Source organism: Adiantum capillus-veneris, chromosome 4 (assembly GCF_014529385.1).
Source record: "Adiantum capillus-veneris isolate H3 chromosome 4, ASM1452938v2, whole genome shotgun sequence".
NCBI lineage: Eukaryota > Viridiplantae > Streptophyta > Polypodiopsida > Polypodiales > Pteridaceae > Adiantum > Adiantum capillus-veneris.
Window position 1 is genome coordinate 157,795,629 of NC_140934.1, and position 16,206 is coordinate 157,811,834.

Here is a 16,206-nt window from a genome sequence, read left to right on the forward strand (position 1 = left end):
AAGCGTTACTCTCAGTGACCTCCTACAGATTTGTGCCATTGACAGAGCAGATAGAGAAGTACTATTGTGGGCTGCCTAAAGGGCTTCGGGACTACTGTACCAAGAACAAAGTGGCTACCCTCACCTAGCTCATGGAAGTTGCTAACACTGGTCTTGCCTTGTTAAGGAAATGACAGTGAGTTTCCGAGCAACGAAAGAGGAGGGCAGCAGAAGAAAATTCAGCGAAGAAACCCTTTGTGAAAACGGCTCCTGAGGCATCACCGGGGGTCGGAAAAGGCCAACAAGGATAAGGACTCAGCCGGGACTTCTGGAGCGCAAGCAAAGAAACAAAAAAGGAAGCCTTTTGTACGTAAGTCGCTCGAGGAAAAGGAGGTCTTAATGGCTGAAAACAAATGCTTTATGGATGAAAACAAATGCTTTATATGCGAGCAACGTGGTCACTTTGCTACAAATTGTCCACAAAGGAAAAGACCAGCTGACTCAGATGATAAAGAGGACCAGAAAGGCAAGAAGCCTAAACCCAAGGCAGGTTTGGTGCCAGATATGGTGGGTGACAGGCCCAGTACAGATGCCAACAAGTTATCCAGAGCATGGGGTAAAGTTAGAGATCAGACGGCACTCATCTTCTTTGATCCAGATGCCAAAGAAAACATTATCTCACCAAAGTTAGCTATAAAGAGGTACCGGTACCGAACTGTATGGCATCGAGGGAGATCGCCAACAACATCCGGAATCCTCGAAAGGACTCTTGGCCAGCCCACTCTGAGGTGTGGGTCGTGCGATACTTGAACTTCATAAATATCTGCAACGCTTGCTTCTTTGGGCCGCGCCGAAAGCGACACAAAGTCATCTTCAATGCTTCCACTTCGTCTATAGTCATGCGTCTACCTTCTTCAAGAATCTCCGAGGCTGAAAATTCCTGAAACCACTTCCAACACAAAAACATGAACATACCCATTCCATGTAAAGTGAGTGGAAAAATTCTAGTCTTCTCTAAAGACTGTGCATGCAATGTAGATGAACAAATAGACAGAGTGTCAACCCGTTCACCACACACACGCAAACAATGAGATCGAATCTTGTGTTTCTGATCTAAATCAATCAACTGTGGCAAATCACAATGGACATGCCCATGCTTGGTGCTCATACTTTCTTGTGCTCTTTCTACAACTATGTCGTGCCAAGGAAGAGACGTGGAATGTGACTTCCTTGAATGCATACTTTTCAGCTTTTCATGAACAATCCGCATACATGTGTGTTCATTCATGAGTGAAACGTGCTCAACGTACAATATGTCATGCCTAGGAAAAGGGATCACATAAAGACGCTGACTAAAATACAGGAAACGATCACGAATGAAACACTCGAGCAATGCGTGCTGACTAATCATGCGAACATAATACTTCCTGTGAGGGTTCTTTGGACCTAGACTCGAGAGCCAAGATCGGTTCTTCCTGTTTGATCGAATTTGCAATGCTTCACTAGAGAAAGTATCAACTAACACATCATCCTTGTGAACAATCACATCATCTTCATGCAAATCATCATGCTTGTGAGAAATCACATCTTGATCATGCAAATCATCATGCTTGTCATCATGCTTGTCAGTGTCATCCAAATCATCATGCTCATCATTATCATTCAAATCATCATGCAATTCCTGTGTATCATGCTTTGAAGAAGACGAGACCGAGAGAGTCTCCTCCTCCTGAATCCGTTTAATCTTCGCCTACACATTAGAAATGAGAGATGGAGAATGAACAACGTGCTCTCCACGAATGACAATGGGAGAGTCACTTTTGGCATTGAAAGTGAACGTCTTTTCCGCCCAATCAATGAGAGGGTTATGCTCACGAAACCATCAAATGCCCAAAATCATATCACATCCTGAGAGAGAAGAGACGAAAAGGAAAGCAGCTTGTTGAACTGTAAACAACACATCAAAGCACTCTTTCATGAGAGAGTCCATACCGGGAGCGAAGCCAAAAACCTCGAGAGGAGATTTCTGACTAACCTCTAAGCGAGCTCTCTCAATAGGAGAGAGACTAATCACATCATTTATACTGCCTGGGTCAAAGAATATGACAAAACGCTGCCCCGTCATATGACCATAACATTTAATGAGAAACTCATCAATGGGAGGGTCATGAGAAACTTGGGGTACACTCGTGTTCTCATTCATTGCATTGACAGAGGAAGTGGGTTGTGTGGACTCTTTAGATTCATTAGAGTCAAGCTTAGGACATGTTCTTTTTATGTGACCCTTAATGTGACAATGAAAACGACCTTCCTTAGAATAAGTGCTTTGCTCTTCCGACGTGATGTATCCTCCTAGAATTCCTTGTGCTACCTTTTCATCTGGAGTGAGTTTAGGTTTAGCAATTATGTTAGCCTTACCCTTAGGTTCATTTGGAGAATTCTTTTCTGAGAGACTATTGGAAGATTGGTTAGAAGAGTTACCGTTCTGAGGATTCTAAAGAGGTATGAGAGGTACTTGTCGAAGTCTTGTTTTCCTTGGGCTTTCCCTTGTTGTGCTTCCTCCTGTGTGAGAGCAATCGCTACCGCCTTGTTGAGATCGATTGGATCGAGCACCTCGACATCAAACTTGATATACTCGTCCAATCCATAAAGGAATGCCTCCTTCTGCTCCGCATCCGATTTACGTAATTGAGTGCCGAGCTGCAAAAGGCGATTAGAGAAAGACATAACTGGCATACCATTTTGCTTGAGACCGCGCCAATCGTCCTTCAATCGTACGAGATACTGAGGTGGCATAAACCCGCCTTCAGCTTGTCTTGAAAATCGGCCCAATTGAAGGAAAGGGGCGTGAATTCGTCGGCTTCCTCTAGGTGCGCGGCTAACTGTGCCTCTTGCCATGCGTGGTACCAATTGATACATCACCGGCAAGGTATATAGCTACCGTCAAAACTTTGCTATTTCCTGTCTTCTTAGTTGTCGCAAAATAAGCATTAAATTGATGCAACTAACCGTGGCATCCATCTTACCATCATACTTACTGAAAGTCAACTTTTCTGTGACTCAGTAGTTGGAGTCCGAATCTCGGCTTGCGCCACTTGATGAACTACCAACATCTTTGCCGGGTTCGGACTTCGAGGCGAGAACATGTTGGATCAACTCTTGCATGCGTTGTTCACTCTGTGTAGCACGCTCTGCCTGTCGTTCTTCAGCTGCCAAGCGCGCTTGATCACGCTCACGCTCCAAGGTGTCTTGTCTGAGTTGGCGTTCACGCTCCAAGGTTTCTTGTCTGTGTTGGCGTTCATGCTCCAAGGCTTCCTCTCGTTCTGCTTTTCTTTCTAGTTGTGCCATCGCAACGTGATTCGTTTCTTGTTGTTGTGTCATCATCTCCATCATCGACTTGACCAACGCCTCCATAGGAATTGGTACAACTCGTGGCGTAGATGGGGACAGGGGAGGGTCAGGAAAATCTCCTAGCGGGGAAAACTCTTCTTCGCCACTCCCATGCTCAACACCTCCATGCGAAGTATCCATTCCGCTTGGGGTGATGACCATCCACTGAAGTCTTTGGTTCTTAAGTTCACGAGGAACTTGGGTTCTTGTGGGTCTTGGGTTCTTCTTGTGGGTCTTGGGTTCTTGGGGGTCTTGAGTTCTTGAGGTTCTTGAGGGTCTTGAGATTCTTGAGGTTCTTCTTTCGCTTGCAATCTGTGTTAGAGAAGGATCTTCTCTTCACCCGAGTTCTGCTCTTTTCCGCGGGCGCACCCCTTGGCAGCCTTGCACTCACACCAAGGTTGCTTTTTCCCACCTCACGTCGATTGGCAGGCCGCTAAGTGCACGGTCCACTCTCAATGAGTAAAAAGAGGCACAAGGGGAGGCTGGACAAGCCCTTCTTTCTTGGGTTTGAACTTGGGTTACGTGCAACCGCAACAAGCAAAAAAAATTATGTGGTTCTTGTGGTTCTTTCCTTGAGAGATCCAGAACACTGCCAAAGCTCTGATACCAATGTAAGCTGTAGCGGAAGTGAATGTTGAACTTTGCTCAAGATGAGTGCTTTGAACTGTGCTCAAGGTTCCTTTTGCTTAGGGAAGGAAGAGCCTTACGTTCTTTAATGAGAAAGTGCAATGGACACAAACAAAGTGAATGGATACTGTGCGTGAAGGTGCATGAGACTGAGAGATAGAGAGAGAAGAGAATACGACACCAGAGACGTAAAACCCTCCTCCAAGGGCCCCACTCTCGATGGCGAGAGTGGTTTACTATTGATTGCACAATTTGGTACAAGATGCTAATGCAAATCTAATGGAGCTATGTCGAGGCCGACGGTGGTGACGACGAGGACGAGACTATGGCTGAAAACTGAATGCTTCGAAGACGACGGTGACGACGGCGACTTCTATCTACTGCTATGGCTTATTCGGCTAATTGGAAATGCCCATCTGGCTATCTCCAAGCGCTGGTATTGCTGACTATAACCGCCGCTTTCGCAGCCCTTGAAAAACGCTGATGTTGTCCCTAAAAACGCTGGCTTGTTGGCATTCAAAACGCTGTCTTTATGGTGCTGAGATGCTGCCTTAAAACAGGCTGGCTGAAATGGCTGAACAACAGGCCCAAAAAAACGCTGCCTCTGTTGAGCCTGCAGGAGATGGAAACACTGGCCTAGCTGAGGGGAAAAACGCTGATCTGAGGCTGAATGTGCAGGCTGAAATCATTGAGTTCCTCTTGCTGAAAACGCCAAAGATCAGGGCTGAAAAACGCTGAGTTCCTCTTGCTGAAAACGCCAGGCTGAGGGGGGTCCTTGTTCTTGCTTGAGAATTGTCCTATTGAGCAATGCTCCTGTTGCCTCTTCTGCCAAAAAGTGCTAATTCTGGTTTGCTTATATATTATCTTAGCAAAATTGCCCTACCTAGTTCCCAACAAAAGTCACTTAAAATAATAAGTGAAAATTGTCAAAAATAGGGAAAATAGGTCTATGCACCATAAAAATGCTCTTGATGGATTCTAATGGTTTATGATGAGAATGCTGATGATCATGCTGTGTGCAACCGGAGGATATCCATCTACTCTACGTGTCTGGTCATGCACGGTCTGCGAACAGACTCACAAAAGTGCCAAATCACCTCCTATTCTCGACTAACTTGACTGAATTGAACCCTCGTCATGCTGTAGCTTGTCCACGGTTACATAGGGTTGGATGTGTCACGTGACAGACGAGGAGATCCATCGAGAAAGATCCAAGATCTATTGGCTGCCCAGTACGGAGAGGAGGTTTGCTCGCGGTTGCAAACAAGTTTATCACACGATTCACCCTTTTCCCCTGCACCTTTGACAACTTCATCACCTATAAGGTTGGCAATACCTTCCTCTTTGCATGTAATTTCGCTCTCATAAGTTGCACATATACTTCTCCACAGAGTCAATTGTTGGAGCCACCTCTCCACATCTACACACCAACTTTGGAACCATATAGTGCGCCTCTACATGCTAATCAAGGCAAGGTTGTTGCACCCCCTATATAGTCGACATACCTTTGTTTCGTCTTCAATTGAATTTGATGTAGATAACAGATCACTTTTGTCCACTATGTCTCCAAGGTAGGCTACTTCAAGCATTGCTTTCCAGGTTTCGTCATAAGCCACAAAATCCTCTACAAAATTGGAGCTTGAAGAGAACAATTAGAGTCGAGAGACAGTTGAACTGAGTTCCCCACTCAAACAGATTGCCCCTTCACCGAGCATCCCTTGCAGTTTTTCTTCTTATATTAACAAGCTATCACGGTGACAACTTCCTACGTCTCTTGTGAGACATAATTTCAGTGCTATTGGCACCCCACCTTGTTACTTGTAGGGACTTGGCTCCAAAAAGCAATTGGCTTATCTGCTATTTACAAGAAGGTGCGCAAAAGCATTGAAAAGTCATGTGTCGTAATTGGCGCCTAAAAAGCACACTACAGAGTTTGAACAAACGGATTGTAAAGACGCTCACAGATTGAAATGCGATTTTTACGTCTGTCATGGAAGTTTTCGTACGATGTACGAATGCCTATATCATACAGAAACGCCATACTCTACGACCGTACTTATGACCGCGATACAACACGCCTTACAATATTAAATAATCCTTAACGTATTTTTACCACATTGTACGAATATAAACCATACGATATAAATTTCAATACACTATATTTTTCCCTACAAAACCGCGCCATACTTTCCAGTACAACAATATGATGACAACGGGGATGACAACCCTGGCATCTGTAAACAATCATGCCGCATCATCTTTTTGTGCCACGGACTCCCGCAATTTGTAGCAAAAAATCCCGGTCGTATGGTGATAATCCGTGTCTCCACTCCATCTACTTGGCTTTGGCTTTGCTCCCCTCACGTACAGTCATGCCATGTCATCACTTGGCATGTATCCTGTATGCGAAATAGGAGAAAATTTGCAGGTCCCTGAACCATTCATCATGACTCGTCATGTGATTCAATACACCCAAATCCACATACCATACATTATCACTACATTTAGAGACATTTGCAGTTGTAGAATTCATCAGATGATGCATAGCAAAAAAACTCTGGCTCATTTGCATCCCTGATAGTAGTGACATACTTGTTTTTCTGCCTTTTCATGGATACTCATGCTCGACGTGGTCTTGCCCACATGTCCATCACTCCCTTCCATTGTTATTTGCTAAAATTTCCATGCATCTTTGACTCCCCTGCCTCGGTAATTTCCTCAACCACCCGCATTGTGCCTTTGGTGAGTGCCTTGATTCAGTTTCCATGACCGCAGCCACCTCCTTGACCTGCACCTCATCCTCTACCTTTACCTCTGTTGTTGTAGAAGACCTGTTGAAAATTATTTCCACCTTGTGAAGACAATTCTTCACCAATGTTCTTCTCTTCCACAATCAACATAGACACAAGATCTGTAAAGCCCATAATATTCTCTCGAGTATGGACAAGGGTCTTGAACTACTCGTACACTGGTCCCATACCATCAAGTCAAACCAAATCGTTTCAAGTCTCTACGAGAAAACCTTCTATGCTTCCTAGTTCCAATTCTTGAAAGCTCTCACCTGTTGAGGAGTGGGATTCTGCATCTTCATGCTCGCCTTCAATGTACTCTCAGTAATCTTTAATTGTCATGCAATTGGTCTACTTGAACTTCCAAGCATAAAAATTGTTCTTAACTAGCTTCTCACTCACAAATTTAATGAATTTCATCATTGTTAGCATGTCTACAAAAAAATAAAAAATGTACACAAAACCTAAAAAATGACCAAAAACAGTATTTAACTGTCACGTCAACCTATGACCACAATATGCATACAAACACCCAATAGGACGGTTAACACTATTGTAGACCAGCTGTGAAAACAACAACTCCAATCGAGCTTCCTATAACACCAAAATGGTAGATCTACATAAACCTGAACCTTAGCGTTCCAACATGCAAACGCCCTCTAACTCCAAAACGAATGCTAAAACATGCTTGAATTGGAAATTGGCCGCAAAAGTAGGCCCCAAACCGCACGATCTCATACAAATATTGCCAAAATCAGAGATCGTTGACGTGCCCAATGTTGTACCTGAAGCATGTCCTACGTCCATCTCATCAGACCTCTCTGCCAAATCCCCAAATAGGATGCAGTCCTTCAGCACAGTCACAGTCACACTGAGAGAGTTGGGAGGATGAATCCAATCATCCTCCACAATTAAAACCAAGGAAAGGTACCAAGAAGTTTAGACTCTAATCATACAAGCCTCCCCAGGGTATTATCAATCATATAAAGAGAGAAAAAATCATATTCCCTGAAACTACTTGCTTCCACCAATGTCTGCTCTATCAGCGCATCTGTAACTGATGATTCTGTCAAAGGGCGGTGATCCATCGTCTGAAATTTGTACCATGTCATTGGTGAATCCTTTGAACCCAAAAAAAAAGGAGCCTATCTCTTTGAATGCTGCATCAACACATCAATCCTCAAGAAATGACTTGGCAGCCACATGGATAAAGGGGCATCAGAAGTAGAAGAATAGCAAGCGGAGTAAAACCTCTGACTGAACCGCCAAATACCCCACTCATTGCCACATGTATTTGTGCTGCTCTATGAGAGGAGCAACAGAGAACTGAAGGGGATTGTTAGAGACAATTAGCATCACCACGGAGATGAAACAGAGATGCCCATTATCTCCAACACAATTAGGCAAAGATGAGATTTGGGACCTTCATCTCACAGGGTGGAACTCTGGCGTCATTACTCTTTGATGCTGATGACCTTGTTTTGATTGCTGCCTCACAGAAGGTACTTCGGAGGCATATGGCTGCATTGGAGGAGTTCTTTTCAAAGCAAGGGCTAATAGTAAACCTTGGCAAAACCAACGTTATGTTGTGCTCTTGCTCTTGCATCAAAGGATAGATGCTAGGCACTTCAACCACTTGCTGACATTAGTAAATGTGCAGCCAAGCTGACAAAGTAAGTAGAAAGCAAATTAGAATACATGCAGGACAGGACATACCTTGGAGTTGATTTTCAGTGCCCAATGCCGGGGTGGCTCATGTTCATAAGTTGCTGGTCCATGAAGAGGCTCCATAGTTACCACCTTTGATGCTTGATGCTATGCAGCTGACGCAAACGCAAACGAAGCGAGCAAAACAATCAAACAAAGCATACGCGCGAGGCGATCCTGCGATGATCAAACACACACGCGCGCATACACAAACCTCGAGTACGCATCCCAATTATCACTAGCCTCTCAACACACAATGTGTGACCAGCGGGCGCCCGTGAATTTGGTAACGTTTCTCGACGAAGATTCCTAAGCAGAATTTAGCAATCCACCCATGGGTTGTCCATGAAAGGGTCCGCACATGAGCTCCTCTAGAGCCATCATTGGCCTTCTACGGCCTTTTTGGACGTGGCCGCCATAGTATTTTTGCGCACATGAAATAACGAAAAAAGCATTTCTTCAATTATTGGCTGCTCAATGTTGGCGCCAATAAGCAGTGGCTGCCTGGCGTAGATGTCGGCCGCCTTGGAGGTCGAAGCTGGATACATGCAGTACGCAGGTCCTCGGTGCACTACACATAACCGAGCTTGCTTCATATATGCAGCCTATTGCAACCTATTCGATTAACCCACACCGAGAGAGAGAGAGAGAGAGAGAGCTATATCGCGTCATAGCTAGGAACTGTATAATGGCAGCTAGGTTTGACTACATATAGTGGATTCGGAGCACAAGGAGTGGCTATTGGAGACTGCATTTTTCAACCACCTGCATGGCGACATACGATAATTCACAAGCAATTCAAGCTTCAGTTGCAATTCTTTCAATGTTTGCAGAGGATAGTTCACACAGTAATTGTGAGCAATATTAAGCTCGGCGTTTACTGCACTTTGTAACAGCTATCCGACATCGGCTTTACCTTTAAGCTCTCTTTAAGCCACGGCAACAGTCCAAACTATCTACTGTTGCATGCACTGTTCGGCCCAAAATTCTACACTATCGGAATTTGCAAACAATGAATTCATTGCTTGCATTCTATTGGATCATTACAGAGCTGGAAAGCCAAGGCTCCACTCCTACCCCAAGTGCAACATCAAAAATGTTATTTACTGCTCTAGTAATCTTTCTATTCATGGCGTCGCCAGCCATTTTTTATCAACACCTCGAGGCGCTTGCTGGAGTTCGAGAGTGGTGGATATTATCGCGCCAACACGCATTTTGGTCCCAAGTGCAAAGGCAAGTCTGGATCCGCGAGGAGGATTACACAGATGATATTTTCATGAAAAGGTACCGTACGCTTGAACCAGTCTTTCAAATTCTTTTACAAGCTATGGTGCCTTTTCTTTCGTCGATCGATAGAGATAATTTCGTTCGTCCTCTGATAGACCCAGAACTGGCTCTTAGTTTTACCCTCCTTAGGCGTGCCCACAATGATTCCACCACTTACATTAGTGATACCTTCCGTGTCAGAGAATCAACTTTACGTAAGTACTGTAACATCATGGTGGACATCCTTGCCACACGGTTACGTCCTCAATACATCAGTGTGCCGTCCGCTGAGCAGCTAGATCAAAATTATAGTTGAATTTTCGACCATCACTATGTTACCGAATGTGTGTGGCGCGATAGATGGCACTCACATAAGGTTGGCTAGGAGACCGAAACGTTGTGACACTCCTGCATAGTATTGGTGTAGACACCATTTCCATTCAATCTTATTGCAGGCAGTGTGCGATGCCAGGAAGAAATTGTGGGATGTGTGCGTGAGCGTGTCCGGAGGCACTAACGATGCTGCGCACTGGAAGAGCTTTGCGTTGTATAGGCGCATGCGGTCCCGACAAGTCCTCTCTGCTCCAGTAATTACGTTGGAGTGTTTGCGCATTCAACCATACCTCCTCGCAGACAAAGGCTATGGTTCTTCCTCTTTGATGATCACTCCATTTGGAGAGGGCACCGCTCCTAGTCAGGGACCCTGGGATGAATTCAACCATCACATTTCCAGAGGACGCGTTGTAATTGAAAATGTTTTTGGCATCATGAAGAACAGGTGGCGAATTTTGCACAATATGCCGGTGGACCTTAGTCGAGCTCCAACTTATGTGATTGCATGTTGTGTGCTTCATAATTTTTTGGCCGAGCATGGAATGCGCAACATTCTATATAGGGACTGGGTTGCCAGATATCAATTAGCGAATAACAATGCCAGATGAGACTCACGGGAGTGCTAGGCACTTGTCCATTGTAGTGATCCACATAGTTGGTATGTGCACTCTACCACCCTGTCTCCATGTTTAGGGTTTCTATGTTCATATCCCAAAAAATAACTCACTATCCCAGTGACTACCTTTCTCTAACTTCATCTCGTGGTAACTCCCACTCAATGACGTATTGTAACTGCCAACCACTCTAACTATTGCCCTAACTACCTGTCTCTCTCTCTAACTCTCACAATAACGCTAACTCCCACTCAATGTCATCCTGTAACTGCCAACCACTCTAACTATTGCCCTAACTACATGTCTCTCTCTCTAACTCTCACAATAACGCTAACTCTTTCTCTTAATCACTCTAACTACCCAACCACTCTAACTACCTGTCTCTCTAACTCTAACGTTTACGCATATTGTCTAATTCTCTAACTCTGACAATAACGCTCACTCTATCTCTTACGCACTCTAACTACCCAACCACTCTAACTGCCTATCTCTGTAACTCTAACGTTTACGCATATTGTCTAATTCTCTAACTCTAACAATAACGCTCACTCTGTCTCTTACTCACTCTAACTACCCAACCACTCTAACTACATGTCTCTCTAACTTTAACAATAACGCTCACTCTTTCTCTTGCTCACTCTATGTCGACATCTAAGTATTAGACTAACTATGCAATGACATCTAAGTATTAGACTAACTATGCAACGAGGTTCTAAAACGATAACTATAACCATCTCTCTCTCTCTCTCACTTTGACTACAACTCTTAACTTATTCTCTAACTTTATCCCTAATTCTCACTCATCAAAGTCATACTCTAACTACCAATCGTTGTAGCTGTATGCTAATTATTGCCCTAACTACCTGTCTCTCTCTCTAACTCTAACAATAATGCTAACTCTTTCTGGTAATCACTCTAACTACCCAACCACTCTAACTACCTATCTCTCTAACTCTAACTTTTACGCATAGTGTGATCTAACCCTCTAACTCTAACTATAACCCTAACTCTCTCTCTTGCTCAATCTATGTCGACTTCTAAGTATTAGCCTAACTATGCAACGAGGTTCTAACTCTAACTAAAACTATAACCATCTCTGTCTCTCTCACTTTGACTACAACTCTTAACTTATTCTCTAACTTTATCCCTAACTCTCACTCATCAAAGTCATACTCTAACTACCAACCATTGTAGCTATTACGCTAACATCAATTCTACCTAGCTCTAACTCTAACGTTAACTATCTATCTCTCTAACTCTAGCTATAATGCTAACCATCTATATATATATATATATATATATATATCTTTCTAACTCTAACTATAATGCTAAATTATTCTCTAACTTTTTCACTAACTCCCTCTCTCTCGTGACCCCTTTATCTCTGACTCTCTCTATTTAACTCTCCAACGGTGCTCTACCTCCATCTCCCCCTTATCTCCAACTCTCTCCTCTCTTTTTGAAAAACTCTTTTTTTGTCATAGTATAAACCATCACTACGCCAATTGTTGCTATTGTGATTGACAACGAGACCACCATGAATATTTAGTGATTGGTAGGTAAAGAAACAATCAATAACTACTCATTCACAATCTGTCAAACTCCAAATTGCATTAACTCTACAAAGAGACACAACAATGTCGTGCAAGAGAGACTCAGAGAGTAAGGGAGAGACCATGTTGAAAGAAATGACGAAGGAATTGCTTTATTTTATTGTTGGGTTACATCAATACTCTGCTTGACAAGATGCAATCTTACGTCAAGCATCTCGTCCACTTGCCAAAATTCTTGCTATCTGCAACTGTATCTCTAGAGCTTTCTCTGCACGCCTTTCATCTGCTTCAATTCGATGCACTTTGGCCTCAATCCTGCGGAGCTCGACCTCCTTCATGGTTTTTGCAAAACTGGATAGTCCTTCCTTCAGCTCAACACCCAAGGAGGAGCAATCTTTGGATAGACGGCGTTTCTTCTTGCATCGTTGGCCCCGAACGGAGTCGGCATGCTTACCACCAGAACTTTCTCCAGCACCAGCACTACTTGGCGCACTGGTAATTGGTGTGGTTGGTGGTCTCTCTTGGGAGGGGGTTGCTACATTTTGATGCTTGTCATTGTTAGGGATGTGGACATTGTCATTGTCTACATCACTGTTGTCGTCGTCTTCATCCGCCTCTGGTGCCCCATGCAAAAAGTCCTCCCCATTGAAGCCACCGGCCAAACCACGCACCTTGGGTGTTCTCCCGAGAACCTGAGACATCCTACCAAAAATTCCCAAGTAGACGGAGATGCACCAGTACCTTCTTCAGCCCTTTTCTCTCTCTGGTAGGTCTTGCGAAGAGAGTCCCATTTATTTTTGCATTGTTGTGCCGAGTAGGTAGACGAAAACTTCGAGTTCATTGTAGCGCAAGACCGGACCAATGCTTTTGCTTGAAGTTTCCATTGCCTAGGCTAGTCCACTTCTCTTTGAAGAAGTCGATCAAGCACAAGACCCTTATGGTTGACCACTCCAAACCTTTCATCGAGTTGGAAGGCTTTTTAGCCTTGCTCTTAGGGTCTCATTGTGCCACAACTGCTGAATACATAGTATTTATGACTGAGCTTACTTCATTTCCTTGTTGAGAGGTTGCCTTGACCGTTGGAAACTCCAGCAGAGGTATGTTCTCCTCCATGGCGAGAAGGAGAGCAGGAATAGATGGAAAGGATCCATCAGCACTTTGAGGAATTGAATGTCCAAGTGTCAGAATGCTCGGCAGGAACACCGACATGGATCTAGGTGGAGCCGTTGCAATAATGCCTACCATTTTGTTGTGTTCTGTAGGGTTTGGCGATAGGTAGTGGATCCACAAAGGAAGAGGCAATTGAAAATTGACTTGATCGTGCATAATGTAGTCGCCAGCTTGTAGAAGTTGATAGAATCCACCGGGTGGTGGCGGTGATGGCACCGCCTCTATGGGAACAAATTGTGGCTGAATTGAATAGGGTGGCTGTTGCTGGTGGACGGAACGTGGAGGCCGATATGTTGTGAACGCATTGGAGAGCCCGGTCGCAAACGAGGAGAGCATTGCTGGTCCATTGTGTTTCCCTGCAAGCATTAGGACCAGCACCATTAGCTAAAATGTGAGGTAAAGATTGATACGTCAACACAAAAAATATCGTTTGCATTGTCATTAAGTAGGAAAAGTTTCTAAACTGCTCTGCGCCTTCCCGAGAGAGAGAGAGAGAGAGAGAGAGAGAGAGAGAGAGAGAGAGAGAGAGAGAGAGAGAGAGAGAGAGAGAGAGAGAGAGAGAGAGAGAGAGAGAGAGAGAGAGAGAGAGAGAGAGAGGATACTTTAGTGTGTAGGCCTAGTTGTGGGTTACTTGATGTTTTAAGCTCGCTACCTCTTCCCTTCGAAACAGAGTGAAGGTCGGAGCTTTGTATGACAAGCGACAATGCCTTTAAATATTTTTTTGATGTGGTGCAGAGCAGGTGGTTAACCCTTGGCTAGGCACTAATTATGGTGCAGTTGCATCAACTAATCATTTACTAAAAGACGGCTAACAAATGTTCGAGAGTGCAGCAGGTCTCGGTTGTTGCAGTTGTACCCTACCCTCGAGCAAAGCAGGTGGAGGTTGCTACCAAACTCGGGTTGGTTGCCGCCCTGTGATGGCACTATGTTTACTGCCATTGCGGGCACCTTTTGGAGGACCCACCATGCGAGACACCTGCCGGCGTTTGCCTCTTGCTGTAGTGCCATCACAGGGCGGCAACCAACCCGAGTTTGGTAGCAACCTCCACCTGCTTTGCTCGAGGGTAGGGTACAGCTGCAACAATTGAGACCTGCTGCACTCTCGAACAGTTGTTAGCCGTCTTTCAGTAAATGATTAGTTCATGCAACTGCACCATAATTAGTGCCTAGCCAAGCGTTAACCACCTGCTCTGCGCCACATCAAAAAAATATTTAAAGGCACTGCCGCTTGTCATACAAAGGTTCGACCTTCATTGTGTTTTGAAGGGAAGAGGTAATGAGCTTAAAACATCAAGTAACCCACAACTAGCCCTACACACTAAGGTATCCTCTCTCTCTCTCTCTCTCTCTCTCTCTCTCTCTCTCTCTCTCTCTCTCTCTCTCTCTCTCTCTCTCTCTCTCTCTCTCTCTCTCTCTCTCTCTCTCTCTCTCGGGAAAGCGCAGAGCAGCTTAGAAACTTTTCCTACTTAATGACAATGCAAACGATACTTTCTGTGTTGAAGTATCAATCTTTACCTCGCGTTTTAGCTAATGGTGTTGGTCCTAATGCTTGCAGGGAAACACAATGGACCAACAACGCTCTCCTGGTTTGCGACCAGGCTCTGCAATGCGTTCACAACATATCAGCCTCCACATTTCGTCCACCGGTAGCAACCACCCCATTCAATTCAGCCACATTTTTTTCCCATAGAGGCGGTGCCATCACCGCCGCCACCCGGTGGATTCTGTCAACTTCTGCAAGCTGGCGACTACATTATGCACAATCAAGTCAATTTGAACTTGCCTCTTCCTTCGCGGACCCACTACCTATCGCCAGGCATTACTGCAACGGCTCCACTTGGATCCATGCCGATGTTCCTGTCGAGCATTCGGCCACTTGGACATTCAATTCCTCAAAGTGCCAATGGCTCCTTGCCATCTATTCTTGCTCTCCTTCCTGCCATGGAGGAGAACATACCTCTGCTGGAGTTTCCAACGGTCCGGGAAACCTCGCAACAAGGAAATGAAGTAAGCTCAGTCACAAATACTATGTCTTCAGCAGTTGTGGCACAACGAGACCCTAAGAGCAAGGCTAAAAAGCCTTCCAATTCAAAGAAAGGTTTGGAGTGGTCAACCATAAGGGTCTTGTGCTTGATCAACTTCTTCCAAGAGAAGTGGACTAGCCTAGGCAAAGGAAACTTCAAGCAGAAGCATTGGTCCGGTATGGACGGGCTATCATCTAGGATTTTCAAACTCCGAAAAAGACCCTGTTGTAATCGGCTGAAGATATCCCTTAGGTTTATATTTTATGTTTCTTTTTAGCCACCCTTATTTTAGTCTTATACAACTGGCTAGTACATCCCTAAATATGATTTCCCAAAAGCTAGAATTTACCATCCAATTGTTAGGAAATATGACGTAGTTAAGTAGATAATTGAGTAGCTTGCTTAATGGAGAGAGAGAATTTTCACACATGAGAGAGAGAGAGAGCACGCGATATACGTGGTTCACCCAATGTGGGCTATGTCCACGAGTAAGCAGCCACTCGATGGCTTTAGTACTTCAAAACAAGAAGTAGATTACAAAGGGATTATACCCTTTGGAGCTTCAACCTTGCTTCACTCTCACCACCTCACATCAACTTCACAATGTACCACAATACTTCACAATCCCCTTTTGTGTGTAGAAGAGGCCTCCTTTTATAGGCCAAAAGGGCTGCCCTCTCTCATGAGAGGCAGCCGTGTGTAGCCGCCCTTGTGTTGACAAGTCCGACTTGGACTCTCTAATGCGCCCATGTGT

At 44.5% G+C, this 16,206-nt stretch overlaps 1 protein-coding gene and 1 pseudogene across 2 annotated transcripts in view; both read right to left on the bottom strand.

Annotated features, from left to right (window-relative positions):
• Positions 1–8,854, bottom strand: part of SOX (sulfite oxidase) — a 97,140-nt gene extending 88,286 nt beyond the window's left edge. Inside the window, exons 1-2 of one of the 2 annotated variants that reach the window (XM_086511301.1) lie at positions 8,707–8,854; positions 8,502–8,608 (exon numbers count right to left, since the gene is read on the bottom strand). In XM_086511301.1, the coding sequence (XP_086367427.1) occupies positions 8,502–8,576 (75 nt within the window). In that variant the 5' untranslated portion in view covers positions 8,577–8,608; positions 8,707–8,854. Of the gene's footprint in view, positions 1–8,501 lie in introns of both variants that reach the window. The other variant, XM_086511302.1, reaches the window with a different exon arrangement.
• A 3,610-nt stretch (positions 8,855–12,464) lies between these two features.
• Positions 12,465–13,584, bottom strand: LOC147460212 (uncharacterized; annotated as a pseudogene).
• Positions 13,585–16,206: the final 2,622 nt, after the last annotated feature.